Source organism: Psittacula echo, assembly GCF_963264785.1.
Source record: "Psittacula echo genome assembly, chromosome: 4".
Lineage (NCBI taxonomy): Eukaryota > Metazoa > Chordata > Aves > Psittaciformes > Psittacidae > Psittacula > Psittacula echo.
In genome coordinates, this window is record NC_137738.1 from 115,317,991 (window position 1) to 115,339,871 (window position 21,881).

Genomic DNA, 21,881 nt, shown 5'->3' on the forward strand with positions numbered 1-21,881 from the left:
ACGTGAATCACATGAGGATGGCAGCAAGAGAAATCTTGTCCTTCTCAGGAAGGAAATTGAGTGAATTATTGCTGATGAGAAAGGGAGAGACAAGTAGATACAAGCACATGGTGTGGGTACACTAATTTGGTGCCAAAATGCTTGGCACTGGCAGGACTTCAATATAAGGAAGCATGGAGCAATGCTGGAAACTTAGCTGCTTTCTGAAGGACTATGTGTGTTTAATCTAATAAAATTCTTCAAGGAAAGCAAATGAAGGAAAGACATGGAAGATGAAAGAAAAAACATCACAGGAGTCTAGCCAGCACCCTGGTGTCTCCACATGAATGAACACTCTCCAAAATGAATTATTCTGATACTTTTCAGGAATTGGAGTTGTCATTTCACTGTCTTTTCAAAGAACATCTTACACAGACTAGTGATACCCCAAGGAATGGCACAGGTAACTCAAGTTGGGGGTTGAGAAAATCAATAGCATTTTTTACTTATATAACCCCACTGTTTCAGCAATACAATGCAGTTATTATAATCTCAAATAGTACAACATTAATCTGTTAAATACAATTGTCCCAAGTGAAGAAAATACACCCTGAGATATATTAATATTGACGTGTAATTTGGTTTCCACCTAGCTGGCACCAGGCCATTTGCACAGTAACTGCCCATCATGAATGATCTATGACCTGAGCCCTTCGATCCTGATACCTCACCTTTTGCTAGTACCGTATAGTGGTCAGTGAAACATCAGTTTCTCAGAAACACGTGTCCTATTCTGCTACTTACTGTGTAATCTCTTGACCTAGCAAGATCTTGCTTGAATTTAGAAAGCACAAAACATGCATGAGAAGTTGACCCTAGTTTCAATGGTGCCATCAAGTGCACAGATCAATGAGCTCCGAGATGGAAATGCTATTATGTATAATGCAATGCAGACAGAAGAGTTTCCACTAGATGGCAATCAAGGAAATAAAAGTTCCTTGGTTCTTTAAAAGAGGCATTTATAATCCAGCTGAGCATTTGCAGCATGTGCATATTTCATGGAAGAGAGCTGCTCGCTCACCTTCTGTTTTGTTTTGAGTAGATAATATTCATAAATCCTTTTGAGCTTTGAGCATTAAAGGGTTCCTCAGGCTGACAGAAAGTTCACTCAGTAACTCATTGGGCACCCCCTTTTCTCCACTGAATTGTTTCTCTACTGAAATCATTGCCACCCAAATCATTTTGGAACTTTTGAAACCCTCCTCTGAATCACGCAGGGTCTTTACATTCAGTATTCTGCCTACGTGTTAGTCCAGACTGGTTCTAGGCTTCAGGAAAGTCAGTCTGCCCAGCCCTCTGAGCTAAAAGCAGGGCTTCAAGATTCAGTTCTTTTAACATGTGAGTGTCCACATGCAAAAAACAGAGGGAAAGAGGTGAGGGTAGGCCGAAGTGAAATGCATATAACTGTTTAGTAGAGCTGTTTAAAAAATGCATGGATGTGAATAGCTCCTCTGTACAAACTAGTGTGGAATGTGAGATCGCTGATAGGGAAGAACCTCTCCAAGGAATGTGCTTGCCTGAGTTTATACATGACATAATGCTGCTGGAGTACAGGCTAAGGACATGTCTGTTTGCAGGACTGGGGCTATCCCACTTTGGTTTTGATGTCTCATTCTGAAGAGCATGTATGTGTGACCCTTCTCAGGCCTGTAACAGTCAACACATAACTTGTTTTGATGCAAATGAATTTTACTGACCCTTGTGTTTGTAATGCCTCATTTGGAAAGGAGAAATTTGGATGAAGATAAAATCTGTTACCTTTAATCTTTCTCCCAAAAGGCTGCTTCTGTTACTGAAAGTGAAGATGCAGCGCTCTCTATGTGCTTTTGCTTAGACTTTCCAAAAAGTAGGATATACTGAATGCCAGGAAAAACCATGCAACCACAGGTGACTTTTGGATATCAAATTATTTGCCCATTAGATACAGTGAAACACTGGGACATTGAGATGATGAATTGCACAAGTCCATCTTGCATAACCAGTTGTGGGCGTAATAACTGTCCTTCCTTGTTTGACCATCAGAGCCTAGGCTTTTCAGCGGTAATGGCTAATAACCGTTCACCAGTCCAGAAGGTGAGGTTAAGAATTTCACTTGATTAATCAGTCAAAGCACAACCAAATCCCTCCTTGCCTTACTTTCTGCCTTCTCTCTCTTCATATTGTATAGACATGGAAGACAAGGTTTGCTGGGTGGGGACAGTGGGTCTCTGAGGTTTTCCAGAATTGAATAGACTTGCATAATCCTTCTTTGGGATCTTTCAGAGTTACTTCAACACAAACGCCAACAACTCAAAGTGCCAGTGGGAAGAATGAGCCTGGACCTGGACAGGCAGCCATGTGTCATGCTGCCTCCAGTGCAGGTGGGACTCCAGGCTCCTGGAGAGGCCCTTGCCCTCTCCCAGGCATGCTCAGTGCCTCCTCACAGGGAGACACGGCGTCTCCACCCCTCATCCTTACATTGTAATGCTGGGGATGTCATCACCATTCCTCTGCGTGGGATGGAAATCTCCTGCATGATGTAAGCCGAATCCTTTTTAATTAAACAGGCTACTACTGCCCTTATCACATTCCTGTTGCCTTCGCCTTGTGCTTGCCACTCTCATTTTTAGTTTCTCCCATTTTGCACTTTCATGCACGTTCAGGTAGGCTCCTACGTTCATGTAGACTCAGCCTCCCTTGCCATTGCCTCTTCCCTGCTGCAGTGCATCTGCTACAGCATCTGCTGCCTCCTCCTCTCTTACTGTCCCCCTTTTGGTACCTTTCCTGGTCACTGTCCTTTCATGACGTCTCATGTGGCTAGCTCCAATGCTGTCCCCTCCTTGCAGATCCCTAGAGCAACTGCATGGGTTTTGTTAATCTAAACAGTAACTGTAGGACTGTGGAAGGTGGTTTTCATTCTAGTGCAAACTACTCTTTGAAAAGTCCCTGACTGCTGGCACAGCTCTGAGCAGCAAAAGCTTCTTTAGAGTCCTTTCCCTGAAATCCTATCTTTGGATATCTTTGTTTGAATGGGGTGGTGGGAGTGGTGATTACTGCAGCCACACTAACAGTCTGAGACTCCCCTCCCTGCCCCTCAGTAAATACATATCTCTGTAGAAGCAAAGGGCACTCATCCAGGAAAGCTTCCTGTTCACACTTGGCAAGTCAGACACATGGCTTTCTCAAATCAGAGAGGGCAAATGCAGACACAGCATGCTAGGAGCAGGATATACCAGTCTCCTCTCTGTGGCAGCGTCTGCATGCATCACAGGGAAATACACGCCAAACTGGATTAGGCTGCGGTCCACCTATCTGGTGCAATAATCTTGTCTCTGATAGGGGCCAGAGGCTTCAAGGAGGACAAAACCTTACTGGGTAATGTGCCTTTCATCCTGCTCTGTAATAGCTATAAAACTGCCCTCCCTTCTTAAATTCCAGGGGCACTTACATCTTTCAAAAGGAAAAGTAAAAAAATTAAGGAATCATCTTGACCAAGCCCCTGCAAACCCTGTTTTTGGCAACCAAAGAGGTTTTTTGCTGACTTTAACCTGTTCTTTTATCTCTTTTGTTCCCTCCCTATTTAATTTTCTTTCTTGTTAAAAGCATGCACTTAGAGCTTTCCACTTCTTTTTTTCTCTTCTTTAGTTCTTTTTTGGGCTAGAGAACATGCTTGCACCGAAAGGTGAGGACCTTCTGCCCTAAAGCTCTTCCAGCGCTAACTACAACTCCTCCAGGTAGCTGTGTTTTCTCTTTAAGGTGTCCCCATGGCACACACATCTAAGCTCCAAAGCATTAATCTGACTGAATAGCCTGAGAAATGCCAGGTTTAGATTAACATAAATTCACAACTGTTGTCCAAGCAGGAAACTATGTTTTGTATGGAAACCTGAACAGCTCATAGCCGAATGACGCACTTCCATCATCAACCACCAGATTTGTGAGAACCTCAAACCCCCCTTACTACTTTCACAACGCTCTGAAAATGTGCATAAGGAGGAGCTAGGAATGTACTACTGTGATTCCCATTTCAGATGTGGGCTCAAGCACCAGATTACAGACCAGATTTTCATCTACCCAGAGTGCTTGTTTGTGCCTTGCGATTGCCTGCCCTCCTCATATGATCGCTTGTTCTGATTGCATGTTAAAGCGCCTTTCCAACGATGAGAACTGGGTATTTTTTCCATGTGTTGTGATATCAGTGTGTAGTCGTGACATTCCCACAGTCTGCTCGTGCAATTGCAAATCTAAACCTGAAAATGTGACTGCCATTGAGTTGCTTGATGCTATATAGGAAAAATATAGTAGAATTAGAAAGAATAAACACATCCTAAGTCTTATACACACCTTCTTATATAGACTGATATGAACAGAATTCACTTGGATGTAGTTAGTAACACACTTAACTTCCCACTGTATGAGCAAAGACACTCTTTCTGCTGATACCAGTATAAGACCTAGAACTGCTATGTCAGAAAAGCCTTGATAAAATCACAAGCTGATTAATGGTTAGCTATTTAGTTTTGCTTTTCAAGTTTTATTGGAAGAGTTAAGGGATTTTGGCTAATATTTAATCAAGATAAAGGTCAGAGGTTCTGAAAAGAAGTGCTTTAAAATATAGGCTATTAATAGAAGATTGCCTTAGAAATAAAAAAGAAAAGGTGATAAATCAGTCTCTTCCTTTGCCAGGAGATGAAAACATCCAAAAGTGTAGCCCTCATATAGCCAAAGGACTTCCATACTGGTTACATGGAGAGCCCAGAACTGATAAGAGTAACATTAGAAACCTTCGAGAACAAAATTAACCAAGGCCAGGCCACTGCTGCCACAGAGACAGGGAGATGTTGTAGCCTCCAACCTTCCTCCCACTGCATACTAGCTTTTGGACCATGCTGATAGCTGCATTTCTACACTTGAAATGCCTCTCTTTTCTAGCTTCCCAAACAAATCGCTGCCTGGGAAATGGTAACTTGAACGATGTCCACACCACAGCAGGGGCGACAATAGGCAAATGCTTTTTGGGCATGTCAGAATGATTTTAGCCCACTAAAACCACTACTACATAAATTTTGGATGGCTCTACATCCATTCCTCAGAGCAGAGGCTCCAGGGATCAGATCTTTGTTGCTAACATCTGCAAAAGTCCCTGAAACAGAAAAAGTCCCTTAAAACCCAAATACCCTGTGGCATACTGGTGTGACTAGTGCAGGGTGAAGACTAGAAATAGTGCTAATGAAAGCACACAGGAAGGGAGAAATGGAATATTCTTCCTAATTTCTCTCACATAGGTTTCTCTCATCTAATTTCTCTAATTTCATCTAATTTCATCTCTAATTTCATCTAATTTCATCTTCCTAATTTCTCTCATCTATAGGTGTGTGTCTGTGCATTTTTCTTAGCCCAAGACTGTAAATTCCTGTCTGTTTACAAGGAAGGGATTGTTCACTGGCAGGCAAGATGCAGGGCACATTCCTATGACCAAATAAAAAGGGACTTATAGGTCCACAATACATTTTTGTTCAATTATTAACCTTAAAGCTTGAAAACCTTCCCATATACCTGCGCAATGTTTTTGTCAAACAGAAGAAACATCCAGATGCCTTTTGTTTTACATGGGAGAAGCACAGAGATATAACAATTTTGTCTGTTCTAGCAAAACTATTCAGATATGTTGTGGAAAGTGCAGTGCCCAGGACAGTTACCCACATATTGAAATAGAACTTCATTAACTTTTGTAAGAAGAAGAATTACATTATACTCAACTAAGGTAACAGGCAGAGATTACATCTTGGTTTACTACTGAAATATATATTATTATTAAAAGCATACTTATTTACTTCTGAGTAATGACAAATAGATCCAGTATTACAGACTATATGCTTTGAGATAAAATAAGACAGTTTTACACAATGAGCTAAGACTTTGCAGCATAACCTTTGAAAGATGAGTGTGATTCAGTAGCAAGTTTGAAATGGAAGTTAGGAAATATTTTTATCATAGAATGAAGTTTCCTGTAATTTTTCTGTTTAAAATATTTTTTCCATAACACAGGAAAAAAAGGGACGGGAGAGAGATTTACGATGCCAAGTTTGTTAGAAAGGGAGGTTATTAGCACACACTTGTGCATGTCTTTTCTACAACATTTAGGAAGTAGCTGAATCAGAAAATGTATCATTAATTCACTAGATAACTTTGATAACCATTTATAACTGCAACAAATGACTGCAAAAACCAAATAACCATTTATAACTGCACAGCTGAAAGTTGGGCAGAGAAGGGATTCAGAGCAGCCCTGCAGAGAAGGACTGGGGGTGTTGGTCGATGAAAAAATGAACATGAGCCGGCTTCAGTGTGCGCTCGCAGCCCAGAAAGCAACCGTATCCTGGGCTGCATCAAGAGGAGCGTGACCAGCAGGTCGAAGGAGGTGATCCTGCCCCTCTACTCTGCTCTCGTAAGACCTCACTTGGAGCATTGTGTACAGTTCTGGTGTCCTCAACATAAAAAGGACATGGAACTGTTGGAACAAGTCCATTGGAGGCCACAAGGATGATCAGGGGACTGGAGCACCTCCCGTATGGAGACAGGCTGAGAAAGTTGGGGCTGTTCAGCCTGGAGAAGAGAAGGCTGCGTGGAGACCTCAGAGCAGCCTTCCAGTATCTGAAGGGGGGCTATAAGGATGCTGGAGAGGGACTCTCATTAGGGACTGTAGTGACAGGACAAGGGGTGATGGGTTCAAACTTAAACAGGGGAAGTTTAGATTGGATCTAAGGAAGAAATTCTTTACTGTGAGGGTGGTGAGGCACTGGAATGGGTTGCCCAGGGAGGTTGTGAATGCTCCATCCTTGGCCGTATTCAAGGCCAGGTTGGACAGAGCCTTGGGCAGCATGGTTTAGTGTGAGGTGTCTCTCCCCATGGCAAGGGGGTTGGAACTAGATGATCTTAAGGTCCTTTCCAACCCTAACTGTTCTATGATTTTATGCTTCTATTCTAAATATTCACACCTCACCCTTCTTCCAGCAGCTCTTCTCACATGTGCAACCAAAGAAGTTGCAGCCAAAGTAAATATGTTCTAAGCAGTTTTACCAGAGGTATTACACAGCATTTTGAAAGAGCCTGCTGTAAGCAACAAGGAGCATAGATAAAAACCTGCTTTCTCAAGCTGAGTTTTGAAAGCTGAAAGATAACTTCAAAATCTGCCGCCTGATTTGAATTTATTTCGATTCTGCTGCACAGAAAGCATGTCTCAGGCACTAGTAGTGGTACCACCTGGCATCTCTTCTATTCTCTTTAGCGTAGGGCAATACTGATTCAAACAGTATGTGTGTGTAATCTTGCACAGCTCCAAAGGAGATGAGCCAACGCATGTCAGCACACAATTTGGCTCTGTACATACAAGTAAGAATGAAATGCACAGTAAGCCCTAATCCTCTTTGGGATAGGACTCAGATTCATTCTTTGTTTCTGCACCTTGTTGGAGAATTGTTCCAGCTGCTCATCAAAGGGCCCTAGCCAAGTCTTTGACAACAGTAACATCCTCCAGTTGATGCCCAGGGCCAAGCTCTTTAAAGGGTCATTGATTTCCTTATGTGAAATGACATATATCAATCCCCTGTCCTTGGAAAGAAGAAGTGGAGGATATTGCTTTGTTTTACTAGACTACAGAGGAGGATATTAAAAAGTAAGATATTACTCCCTGATGCTGAAATTAATACCTATTAAAGCTCTTCCAGTGGTCACTCCAGGTGCAAACTTTTCTATTCATCTACAGGGTCAACGCAGCATTAGGAACGTTTCTTTTGCATCAAGCAGTATGACATGGATAATGGCTTAATTCCCCTGTTCATAAGCATGACAATGTCAACACTAACATACTCCGACAATTTAGGCATGCATGTGCATGCCTGTACATATGCTATAAGTCCACACATTAGCAAGAAAAATAATCTAGGATCAAAAGCAACACAGCTCTGATCTAACAAAACAAATAAGCACCTGCCTAACTGAAACAACCTTCCCAACACAAGCTGGGAGTTTTGGGTATGTGTGTCCTTCATTAATCTGCTGTACTGACTTGCACCCTACAAAGGCAGTTCTGCCGGATTACACTTTTGATTGTTATCCTACCCCAGTACACATCTTATTTTCTCCAAAGCAAAGGCACATACATAGATTACTGCACATGTGATTTTAAAAGCTGTTGGTGATGTGGAACTTACAGATATGATTAAGGAAATACTAGAAAGGACTTTCTGACCATGGAACTAACATACTGAGGGACTCACAGTTGGCTGAGAAAGCATGAGTGTGTGAAGCTTCTTCACGTGAAGTGCTCTCTAAATGCAACATAAGTTAAGACTTAGGGCCTACAAAATTGTGATGACAAAAGCTGATACTCAAATTCCAAACAGTATTTGCACAAATTTCCAAGGTTTCATTAGAAAATAAGTTAAAATGATGTCTTAGAAATGGCATACAAGACTCACTTTGGCAAAACGTATCTTTAATCTAGAAAGCAAAGAGTTTTTCCAAAGCAACCTGGATGGTCTTCCACTGATGTTTGCTGAGACCTTTAAAAAGACTGTCTATATTTTCCAGTACTGGAATAATTCTTTTTGAAGAGATCACTATGTTTTTAGGTTCACACATTATTCTAAAGAGTATCAGCTTTAATTTCTAATAAGCACAAGGAGAGGCTGGTTAGGTATCAGGTTCTTAGGAGCAGAATGAAATATTTGGGATGGTTAGAGACCAAATTCCTTAAAGCAAGAATGACAGCTCCAAGTGATGTCTTCACTGCTTCCTTAGCAGCTGAAAGCAATACACTCCTCAAACTGGAATGTCCTCTGAAATGCTGTGGGAAGTGACACAAGCCAGTTGGGCTGCACACAGCATATATGGGTCGAGAGGCTGTGAAAGCATTTGGATTTGGGTAGAGGTCATCCTGCAAGATGTGATGCAAACCTAAGTTTGAATGGGATAAGGCACTGAACGAACTAAGAGACTGTTGAGAAAAGACTGGTATAACAACATGGCCTAGCATATTCAGATTTGTGAAAGTACAACACGTTGGGGTGTGCTACAGGCTAATCTATAAATAATTACTTCCGTAAAAACACTCAGCTTCAGATGATCTTTAATTCTAGAATGATCTTCAGAAATTGCTTCTTGCCCAAATTATGAATAGATATTAATTCTAACACCTTATAATATAATTATAGTGTGCTTTTCATTCCAACAGATCCTTAGGCCTAATATATATATATATGCATAATTCATTTTTCCTCACCTTGGGGCTGAACACAACACTTAATAAAGAGAAAGGAGTGTATTAGCTACTAACAAAGGTGATCAGACCTCTTTTCTCATTCCTTACCACTTCTCTAGCTTCTTAACCTCTGTTGCAATCACTGCCTGGTGGCACAATGTGGATGGAAAGGGGAATTGCAATGGAGGAATAAGGGAGATGAACAAGCTCGTCATCAAAGCCTGTCACAATGTCTCTGACAGTAACCACAGCATTTACTAAATAAAAGTTTAAAAGTAGAGTATTTTAGAAGATAATTACATGATTGCAAAGTTTCTGTGTGATTTCTACACTAAAACTGTACTCGAATATTTGGGATGATCCTCTTGATATAACTACCTGCACCTCTGGAATAGCCCCCTGGTAACTTGGGGTACCCATTTCAAAGTAATGCCACATTAACATAATTCCACATTAATGTATTGCCACATTAATGCAATAATGTAATTAACGTAAGGTTGTACTGAAGCTGGTAGAAACAGAGTCAGGAGATACGGACTATCATTTTGTAAGTATGTTTATACTATTTTGACTATAGCGACAATAACAGTAAAGCCTTTATGACAGCACACTGACATTCAGCACATCAAAAAGACAGCAATGAGATTAAGACTTTGAAATTAAGGTCCAACCTGATGACCTAAATCATGCACAATAACAATTATGGTATTACACGATTAATTTTTTCCCATTAGAAATCACTCATAATATTGAACAGTTAATCCTTCTGCCCGGACAGAAGTATTATCTGGGAACTGACAGCAAAGCAAGCATTCAAAGGAAGCATTCTGCCTTTGAGGTGTGAACAAGTCTGTCTCTAAATATTCCCAACTTCAATACTCACTGTTATGCTTGAAGATTCTAATAGTAGCACCTGAAAGCCTCGCACCAAGAACGAGAGAAGTGTGGTTCAACTCATCACTTAAAATGAGGCAGCCCTGTGGAGAAGGAGTACAATAAGCATCTGCATGAACTAGGAGGCTGTTGACAGGCGTGCACAGCATACACCCGTGTCTGTGCTATAGCATTGCACCAATTAAGCTGTAGGTATAAAACATTAACAAGATTTTCTGACACTTTTCTGAAGTTGCCAGGGTGCACTACGAAGGCAGGCAGAAAATGCGGGATCAGATTCTCAGGTGGTGCAAAGGGGACAAGTATTCCCTGTAACTGGAAAGTGGTGAATAACCCTAGTAGAATTTGATTGTTTTATAGTAAAACCAAGAGATGTTGCTTCCTCTACCAGCCATCTACAGTCTTATTTTTGTTGCAAGGAAAATGCAGTCACCACCGCATATATAGACTGCATGACAGTAATTGAAGGAGGAGTAATACTGAGGCTGAACTGACATCAGCACTTTGGGCTGCAGGGATGAAATCAGGACAGACATGCCTCATAAATTCCACCTCCATTAAGATGTAAGTGGAGCCTAGGCACCAGGCAGTCCTCCTCTGTTAAATGCATATACAGTTCACCTGTAGTGGATTTTTCATTAATTAACCCACTTGAAAACTTGTTTTGTTTTTAGAAACTTAAATAGAAATGCAGAATAAATAGATTTGTATATTATATTAACAGGAGACAGGATTCACAGTTGAAATTCAAGATGGAACCCTAATTTAACTCTGCTTTCTATTGCGCATCTTGTGGTGTGGTTTCATTACTCAAAGGTCAATACAACATTAAGTAAATACTTGTGTTGGAAACACAGATTATTCCTAGGTTGAGAGATATAAAAATCTGCTTAAAGACTGGTGTTCAGAACTATCACTAAGAGTATACACATCTTGACAAGAAAATGCGACTGCAAGGCTTAATTACAGATAAAAATTTAGGAATAGGTCTACCCAACATAGGTAATTACATATATTTAAAAAAAAAAATATCATAATACTATATAATATTAATACATACTAAATTGTTATAGTTATATTCTATATAATACATATAATCATACCTTTATTTGTGCCAGATATATCTAACTGTCCCACCTCTGACAGAGGCCTGAGTCTCCATATGAGGCCGACTAAGTGAGGCAAAATTGGTTTATAGCAAAGCGAGGGACAATATCTTATGCTGTGATGTATGTCTGCAGTATTATACATTTAAGGTTTATTAATTATCTGTATCTGTTCCCTTTGAAATTGATGGACAACTTGTCCAGCACCATTGCATACCGAAATTCATGTTCTGAGCAGCTGAAACAATTCTCCCTACTCAACCCTTGTCTACATGTACTTTAGGAATCTCTTGCAAAAGCTGGACTCATCTTCAACAGTGAGTGAAGAAGTGAATTCACCTCTATGGCAGTGCTTCTGAAGCACACACAGTGAGTTCAGTCTGTCTCGACCAAGAGAGAAAAATTGTTTCTCACTTGCATGACACACTTCATACTGTTTCACACTTGTGTGAACTGAAGAGGAGCTTACCCACTTTCCTGGCTGACAGCAGAGTGTATCTTCTTTTTATGTCAGGAGTTGTGATTGACACAGTAATGGATTTTCATGCTTTTGTGTTAGATACCCCAAAATGGAGATGAAGTCCCTTCAACACCAATTAAGAATCCAACTTTTGTCATATGTTCACAACATAGGAGAGCACCTTTCCTGTGAAGACAGGCTGAGAGAGCCTGGAGAAGGCTCTGGAGAGACCTTGTAACAGTCTTCCAGTACCTTAAGGAGGTCTACAAGAAATCTGGATAGGGACTTTTTACAAGGACATGTAGTAACAGAACAAGGGGGAATGGCTTTCAACTGACAGAGGAGAAATTTAGATTAGGTATTAGGAAGAATTCTTCCCTGTGAGGGTGGTGAGGCCCTGTCACAGGGTGCCCAGAGAAGCTGTGGCTGCCCCATCCCTGGCAGTGCTCAAGGCCAGGTTGGACGGGGCTTGGAGCAATCTGGTCTGGTGAGAGGTGTCCCTGTCCATAGCAGAGGGGTGGAACTGGATGAGCTTTAAGGCCCCTTCCAAGGCAAACCAAACCATTCTGTAGTTCTAGAATTCAACTTTAGACTTGCATTTGCTGCCAACTTCCTTTGCAAAGCTGGATGAAGACAAGTTCACCAGGAATGCTAAATACTGTGCCTTCTGTTTTCTGAAAGTGTTGTAAAGAATATCTTAATTCTCATCTTTCACCACGGCTAGCTGTGCAATATCTCTGCAAGTAGCTCAAATGCTTCATCCCACAACACCTGAGACATGGGATGCAACAGTTGCTTACTTTTTAGGGAGAAGCAACTTCACTAAGAGAAGCTAAACAACCATATCACTCATCCTTAAATAGATGTTCGATACCTCTGATAGCAACACCCAGAACTAGAAAAAATTATGAAGGAGCATATTTATGTTCACAAGGTCATCAGCCTTATGACTCATGCACTCCTGATATCAAGCTTTGCTCCTCGATCAAGCCTTCCACTTAATGCATGCCTGGAATACTGCAACAGTTGTTACAACAATTAATAAACTATTGTTCTATGCGTTCCTTAAGCAAGTACTCACCTTTCCAACAAGGGCTGGAATATTCATTGAGTTAGTTGCAAAGCCCATCCCAAACACCATAGAGTCTTCCACACCAAGGAACTTGGCCACAAGTTTCTCTAGTTCTACATGTTTGTCTAGGGTGCCTGCAGAAATAAGGACAAGGAATCATAAAACTCATTAAGCTGTGAAAGTTATTAATTCTAAGGACATAAAACATACAAAAGAACCAGCTTGAAATGTGCCATTAAGCTATATGACATTAAGTTCCAATGAAGGTTTTCCATTTGTAACTTGTGGTTAACATGTGGTATGATGCAAGAAAAAACAAGGACGCAAAACAGCTATAACTAATGCTACCAAATACTGTTGCTGTTAAGGTAGCAAAGCAGTTACCTTTGGAAAAAGTTTCCTTTATTCTGAGAAGTAATATTTTGCCTTTTTCTCCCTCTTGCAATGAGGACAAAAATACCTTCCTTTCTATAGGAAACATGGGACAAACATCTTGGGCATTCTTGAGTTCTCTCTGGATGTGAAATCAAAACCTGATGACAACAAAATTCTTCCATTGCTTCTTGGGTGCCAAGGTATACGTACAAAATCATAGAATCACAGAATGGTTTGAGTTGGAAGGGACCAAAGATTAAAGATGATCTAGTTCCAAACCCCCTGCCATGGGCAGGACTAGACCAGGTTGCTCAAAGCCCCATCCAACTTGGCCTTGAACACTTCCAGGAATGAGGCAGCCACAGCCACTGGGTAACCTGTTGCAGTGCCTTTCAACAGTCAAACATAAATAATGAGGCAATACTAGAGAGCCTTCTTTATTCCATGTTACTTATCTAATATTAGTGTCTGGAGTCTCCAAACAAATAAGGTGTTCCAACTATCCAACAAAAGCAATATCTTTCCCACCCAGCTCACAACAGAGGATGACAAAATACAGATGGCGATAAATGTAAGAGTGGTGTTAAGAGATTGAGGCAACAAATAATTTTGAACAATAATGAATCATCTCAACTTGCCAGCTCTCTAGTCTTTGATTGCCTGGCTGTGCATTGCAGGTACCAAACCAGAAGGAACTCTTACAGGATGATCTGTGGGGAAGAAAAGAGAGTAGCCTTTGTATTCTGACTTTGGATACCTCACTTCACCTGGGTGCACAAATTGATGTCACAATAACATAAGCAAAGTGAATTAAAATTGATGGGAAAAAGAAATCTGTGTTCACTGTGATGGATAAAGGACAGATGAATGGGAGAAAGCAGAAGATTGACTAGAGTATCTCAACAAGAACGATGAGTCAGGAAGATGATCTTATCTTTGTTATGGAGAAAAGCTCATAAAATAGAATCAAATAAAAATGGCAGCAGTGTAGATTCAGCAATAGCACTAGCTCAGGTGGTTACAGTGAGGTAATGTTTTTGTTATCTGTTCTTACTAAATATCCAAAACAAGAATGACAATCTTGTGGAAAAGAAAGTGAAAAATATCATGCAGGAAAGTAACTCCCTGCAAGTCAGGGAGATAAGGAGCAAGGATCATGTGGCTTCTGGAAAAACCTGGATTATTTAGATAATGAACAACGGTGATGTGATTTTCTACAGAACCTGCTTGGGTCCTGCTAGACCTCAGCTAACTCCAGCAGGGCTTCAAGAGTGTCTCTGCACTCCTTGTATAGCATGGGATAGACGGTCTCTGGCTTTGTGCTCTAAGTTGGTTAACATGACACAGAAAATGTGGCTCTGCAGACCCTCCAGTAGATGTGAGTTGACTCTGTATGAACATGATGACATCATCATGATGACTCTGTATGAATATGGTGACAGCTACTTTTTGCATTTATAAAGCCCGAGATACAGCAGGATAAGTGCTGGTTCAGCACATAGCCACAGCTTAGTAGCCAAGCTCCATAAAATACAAACCCATATAGTGTTTCAGAGTTGAGCTGCTCACTGGAGATATGAGAATCTCTGTCTGAACTTGTAAACTCAGGAGGTCTCAAGCCGTATTTCTATGGTTAACTCTGCATTTTTTTTGCATTTTGGGCCCAGTTAATCTTCAGCCTGGTTACAGCACTCATTAACAACCAAGAGTTCTAGCACGGTTAGCTGCCCCAGTGTTCCTTGCAGATGTTATTTTGCTGCTGGGGGCTATTGGCAAAAAGAGAAGATGAAATCTGAAATGGAAGCTTGAAGCCAGCTGTGCTACAGTCACAGCTTGAGTTAGAAAGGTGTTTGTGGAAACATGAGAAACAAGCAGTGTGTGTTTTGCAAGGCAGGCATTTTAAGGCATGAAAAAATTTTCCCTGACTCTTCCAGGGGTAAATCTGACACTGCTGGGGTGGAGTTAAATTGCTTTTTGGGGTTGCATCATGTTTTCTGGTTTTACAAACAAGAAAAGCCTGACTCATTACAGATTATCCTATTCAAGCACCTATTAGATGAACCAGAAAGGAATACACATTTTTGACCTATTTTTTATTGATTTTGTGATGGTGAAGAATAAGACACTCTGAAGGTGACTGATTCCTACTTATTATTTACTAATCCTAACAGTGAATGCAGATGCTATTGTATATTGTTATTACCTATAAATCCTGGAATACAAATTGGAATGTACAAAACCTGAATGACAAGGATTTGCAAAATGAGCCTCAGTTTTGGGTTAATTATAATTGCAATATTGTAGGTGGTAGATGAGGTATTGCAGAAGCAGTACAATATGCATCAGTCCTGACAGTGGGAGGTTCATGACAGCAATATACATTGAGTTCAGCTGATATAGCATATCAGCTTGCATTTTCCTAGGTTTAAAGTAAAAAGGATATTTATTTAATAAATAATGCAACTATTTAATCGTATCAGAAGATTCCTCCAGTACGGATCAGTCCTTGGACACAGTATAAACTGTACTAATTATATTAGTTTGCTCCACTGGAGGAAACATAAGGTCAGATATGCTCTGCTTGAATGAGGCTTTTTCAATAGCATTCCGAACTGGTCACAGAACCACCCCAAGAGGCATAAACAGCACTACCAGACAGACGCAAATTTGATCCACTTACACGAGCTACTAGATCTCAAGCTACATGAGAAAGGCAGTAATTACACCAGGCTGCATTAAATACAACCTTAGCAGTGTCAAGTCAGGTTTTCATAACCCTTAAATGTTGTGTATTGTGCTGAATTCAGACCAGCATCATGATCCAGATAATGAAAAGTTATACACCAGGCATATTTTTATTAGCACGCTGGATTCACAGATAGCTTCTATACTTGTCCTATACACAGACCTTAGGATTATTCCACACACTCTACCTGCTGTCATTTTCATGCTGACCATAGCTTGGTTTGACCTGAGAAATGAGGATACAACTCAATAATGTATGCCATCTTACTGGTAAAGATTTAAGACAGAAAGGAGAAAAGAAAGCTACCTGCATTTGGTATACAAATGGAATGCTTTGTTTTAAAAGTCGTTCCAAACGGACTACTTTATTTTGAAAGCTATTCCTCCCTGCTGGACAGTTGAAGGCAATAGAGTACAGCAGGGTTACGGTGTTTCAAGACCATATGTGTGTTATGGAAAGTAAAATCAAAGATGTTATCAAAAGTGGACTTTCACAATGTTAGCCACTTCCACAGATTCCCAAAATTTCCAAAGCAAATCCCCTTCTTTTCAAAATCTGATGACTCAGTTCCCTCCATTAACTTGTCACTGCACTCTTAGGACAAGGAACATGAAATACACTGTGCTTTTACAGGCTTTCAGAGGCTTACCCATGCTCTTGGGTTGAAAGTCCCTGTCAGTCTGCTAGACAGATAAAGCTCGAAAATGCACTTCCCATGATCCACACAATTCATTATTTAGCTTTGACGCTTTCAGCTTGGACAAGGTGGTTTATGTCACTAGGTAATCTGCCCAACAGAGTCTTTCAGGTTCTTATGTGCTAATGACATTGGCTGGTTAAACTGCCAACACTGGCAACAGCATCCTGTAATAGAATTTTTTGTTTGGAATACTGACACCCAAAGAAGACAGGAAAATACCTGCTTGTTTCAAGTTAAACAAAGCTGGTGGAGTAAACAGATATAAGCAACAAGTCATTGAAAAGAAAGAACAGAACAGATTCCTATAAAGGCCACTTCCACATATGAACAGGAACTGGGAATCCTATAGATCACTGATATGACTCACCAACGTGAATAAGAACCAATACTCCATGAAAATGAGGGTTTGTCAGAGGTTAGGAGGGTGGGGAAGAGAACAAAACACCTAAACTTCCCTTCCACATTTGAAACTTAAGGTCACAAATTCACTCTGGTAAGATATTTGTCAGAGATGAAAGGATAACATTACTGAAACACATACTTTTACAAAAGCAAGATTGGATGAGTTATTACTGGAAGAATGAAGAAACAGAATACATAGAAAGTGTGTTATTCATTTACACCATTCTATGAGAGCGGATGATGCAGGTGGTATCACTGTCCTACAGAGTTCACTACAAGAGCAAAGCCCAAACTTGTAGTTATATTATATATAATAACTTGTATTGTTATACATGCAGGCAAGAGAGAGGGAGAGAAGCACCCAGTAATGTTATGTAGTTGCCTCATTTAACACTGGATGTGCATAAAAGAACCCCAAAAGAAGTGGGTTTTGAGGAAGCATCTGAAAGAACTGGACTGCTCTCGCTGCCTTAATGTTGCTACCAGCTGATAGGGCTTGCAGGCCACAAAGATGCTGGGGGTGTCATAGATACAATAATGTACCTGTGTAATTTTCAGATTCTCAGAAAAGAGTGGATTCATTTTAACAAAACTTCCAGTTTAATTTAAATCTTCCAGATTTGTTTGCTTTTCTCTTTTATAAAAACACAAGGCTAAAATTTACAGTTTAATTCCAACCTCTTCATGCCAAAGCCTGAGTAGCAGTGTATTAAGTGTCCAAATATTTGCATGCACATAGATAGTATTATATACCGGAGATATTTCAGGTGTTCAACAGGTCACACCTGTAACTCCTAGTTACTCCTGATGCTTTCAGTTCCACCTGCCACAAAACAGGCTGTCCAGAGCTTAATCATCCTTTGCAAAGCATACTTTTGCAATGGTGAAATACCAGGAACAAACTTTACCCTTTGATCATAAGTTGGATCAGTTATTTATGAGAGGGTAGGCACAAAAGGAAAATGATGTTAGTAGGAGATGACAAAGGAGGAAAATTCCTCTCATGAATTGTTTCTTAATTCATACCATACCCTATCAGAAAGTAACCAGGGTTATGAAATATATACATACTATTTCTTATTTATGTGGCTGTATTTCTCCTTAAGTTCCTACTTGGAAACTGCAAAATATGGGAACTTCAGTTCCTTATCTCTCTCCTAACTGAAATTAGACCATTTATTTCTGTTTACAATTAGTTTAAAATGAGTCCTAGCCCTAATTAGAGCTTTGAAGTGGTTTAAAAGAGTGAATGGCCAAATAACTATTTTTACCTTCTTGAAACGCTGCTAGAAATTCACATTAAGCCTTATAACCTAAGAGAAGAAAGAGAGGGGAATGGAGCTATTTTTGTAGTCTAAATGTTGGCAGAGGTTTTCAAATCTGGTTTTTAGAAATCAGATCACAATCAAACACAAAAAAATCCTAAAACAAATACCAAACCCCACAACTGAGCATAAGCTGTGCGTGAAAAGGCGATCTCCTAACCGTGCCCTCCAGAATGAATCACCCCGCAAGTGTTCTGTGCAGGCTCCATCTTGTCTTTTGGTCCAACGCATAATCACAGGAGAAGCATTTCAAAAGGCAGGAATCCTGTTTGGCTGCTTAAAGAGAGCTAATGATACATTTGCTCCTGTTACTCATGTATGTCATCTCCATAAGGAGTAATGGTGAGTTAGATAAATAGAGCACTGGAGCTACTAGCTGTTCATGAGACAGCCCCATCACCACCCTGGTGCTAAGCCTAGAAGCATTCAGGGCATAATCATCTGCCTTATCTTAAAAAATTGTAACTTTACTGATTTTGTTATCGTTTGCAATCAGCAAGCAGGAAACAGTGTTAAATAATCATCTGCATATTTCTCCCTTACTAATTTTAAGTTAGGTTGCTTAGAAAAGGCTGACTATATGCATAAGAATGGCAGGATTGGCTCAGACAAAAGGCTTGTGATCCTGCCTCCAACAGTAGCCAACTCCCACTAAAGCCATTAAAATACGTTGATTTGCACATGGAAAATACAGAGGGAACAGATGCTATTTCAAATTTATTTAGATTCCTGTTTGTTCACATTTTTTTGAAGCTAAAAAATAACACTTTTGAAAGGAATATTAAAATAAATAAAACATAAATAAAACATAGTATAGAGATTCCTTAGGAATAGTTCACATGAAATACCATACCGTTCCAAATACTCCACTTACTTGAACAGTTTCCAGTTACTTAAATCCTTCAACATTTAAAAACTATTGTCTCAGATCCAACATTTATTCCTGGAAAGCACAACTTCCTACTTTTTCATGTCTCCATGGGTTTCTTCACTTATAATGCATTAGGCAAAGAAATAAAAAAGTGACTTTTTCTGCACCTGCAGGAGAGGCTTCTGCTGACAAAAGCTGGTTTAATTTCAATTACACCCATGGTCAGTTCTGTCAGATATGGTAGATGCAGGTCTCTCTATCCTCATCCTACATGTCCAGCTGCTCCAAAACTTTCTGGAGGCTCTTACTTACGATTAGCTTTGTGCTGCCAATATCTTTTAGGGTCTATTTCTGTTCCATGTACCACACAGCTGAAAAGTCTTTCACCTCTAAGCAGACCATGATACAAGCATCTTTTGCCTTCTGCTTACTGTATTCAGACAACCACTTTCACACATTCATCCCAGGTACTACCCTTAGAAGACATGCCCCAAGAGTATGTGCAACTCTTGATCTCTTTTAAGTGTCTTTCCTTAATGCCTTTTTAATCTTAATGTCCTTGGAAACACTGAAGACAGCCAGGTTACTGCTTCATAAGTTCCTTAATGCTACCTCTGTTGTAAATTTATAAAGCTGTAAGTATGTGCATGTTCCTGATTCAAGCCAAATCTGTACAATGATTTGCTAGTCCACATGTCCAGTATTAATGACTGTACAGCAGTGGTGATAGGTATATAAGTAATAATATAAGTTAATACTAAACTATTAATAACAAAGTAATGCTAAAAAACTAGTATTAAATGAACCATGCCACAGAAAAGGTCCCTTTTGCCTATAATCCTTCATCTGACAGTGGGCTTCTATCCATGTCTGGGGAAGAATGAATGCAGGATAAACATATATATAGCAGCAGTTTGGTTTCTAACTAATTTCAGCATAAAGACATCCTGAATCAGATAATGGTTTCGGTATTTCTAGTAACTACCAATGATCTCTCCTCTGTATGTGGCCAGTGTCTCCTAGAATGTAAAGAAGTATGAAGCTTTAGTATCTTCAGCCTTCTTTGTAATGAGTTACTTGGGTTTGCCAGCCTCAATGTGGAGACTTGCCTCTTGTATTTAGATGGAAACATTCTACCAACTTCATACAATGCCCTGTAGCTCTTCCAGTGGAAGAGGCAATGTACAGCCACCCTGACCACTCTTCTATGCCATATGCATTTTTGAAGATTTCTGTAATTTCCTCCTTTAGGCTCTTTTTGAGCCAGATTGCAGGCATTTCTGACACCTAAAGACAGCTACCTCAGTAGTTCTCCACCCGAAAGCTGTTCAAAGCATTTGTTGCCACTTCTCTGACACTTTCTAGTTCTGCCAATTTTTTTTGGACCAGAACTACACAGAGTACCCAAGATGACAGCAAACCACAGCTTTATGCAATAGCATACTGAGGTTCTATGGCTGCCTTTCTATTCACTTCCTAATAATTTCTAGTATTTGACTTGCTTTCTGACCACTGGACAATAAGCTAATGCTTTTATGGAACTACTACTTATAACCCCAAGATCATGCTCGAAAGGGATAATAGTTAGCTTGGTCTTAAAAAAAAGGAAAATATTGTTCTTTCAGATTAAAAGTCCCACAAAAGCCTCAGGAATGTGTCTTAAATGACACTGTTATGCAAAGAAACTGATTTATTATTATTACTACAATTCTAAGAGAGTGTTGAATTTAAAATGGAGTGAAAAGCCTTAAATCTTGTTATGGAGGACAAATCCAGGAAGACCAGCCACTGTTTTAATCAGTTTCCTATGCTTTTGTGCTTGAACTGGAATGTCTGTTCCAGTGGCATATGCATTACTTCAGAGAAAGCATGAGCAGGGCTTCGCAGTTCTCGCTGAAGTTAATTTCTGCACTGTTTACACACAGTCTGAAGCTAATTTTCTGGGAATGCAGAATAACTGTTTTACATTTAGCATGGTTTAGCTTCACTAAGTTTCCTTAAATAAAACACGGTTTTGTAAAGTTATAAACCACCACATTAAAACAGCCATATTAACTTATTCTGAGAGTAAACTACCTGCAACAACATTCTGATATGCCAGCATTTTGTACCCACTCCACAGTCAGCACAGTTATAAGAGAAGGAGTTTTGGCAGAAGCCCTCAAGGGACAGTTTAACCATAATGTACTCTTCCAAACATCATCCACATTATTCTTCTGTCTTTCTTTGTTTTCCTCTCTCTCTGAAATCTTCTCAAAGGAGTGGAATGATCCTTCTCAAAAAGAGAGACCTATTACTGTTTTGAGAGAGATCTTGGTAAAACCCCAAACATGCCAGACACTTAAATGCACATGAGCAGAGCAGTACTTTCAAAGTCAATTAGCTTGAAATTATAAATTCGTTCAAGTTTTCTCTTGGATTAGGACCCCAAAGGCAATTTAGAGCCTTGGCTCCTACAGCTCACTGCATTTTTTACTCCAAACCACTTTAGCTCAGCCACACAACAACAACAAAAGTTTTGAAATGTTATTTGCTCAGGATCAAAACCATTCTGCTCTATTTTTCTAAGGTGAGGATGGCAAATGATGATTCATAAAGATGAGACCTTTCAAACAGACTCTTCCCTACCTCTCTTATGAATGTATATATA

At 39.9% G+C, this 21,881-nt stretch overlaps 1 protein-coding gene across 1 annotated transcript in view; it reads right to left on the minus strand.

The window, feature by feature from the left end:
• The window catches only part of SPTLC3 (serine palmitoyltransferase long chain base subunit 3), a gene marked incomplete at both ends in the record, with an annotated part of 92,049 nt that overhangs the window by 27,265 nt on the left and 42,903 nt on the right, over nucleotides 1-21,881 (minus strand). The window contains 2 exons of the mRNA XM_080616057.1: nucleotides 10,164-10,257; nucleotides 12,822-12,946. Of these exons, the coding sequence (XP_080472183.1) occupies nucleotides 10,164-10,257; nucleotides 12,822-12,946 (219 nt within the window). The remainder of the gene's footprint in view (nucleotides 1-10,163; nucleotides 10,258-12,821; nucleotides 12,947-21,881) is intronic.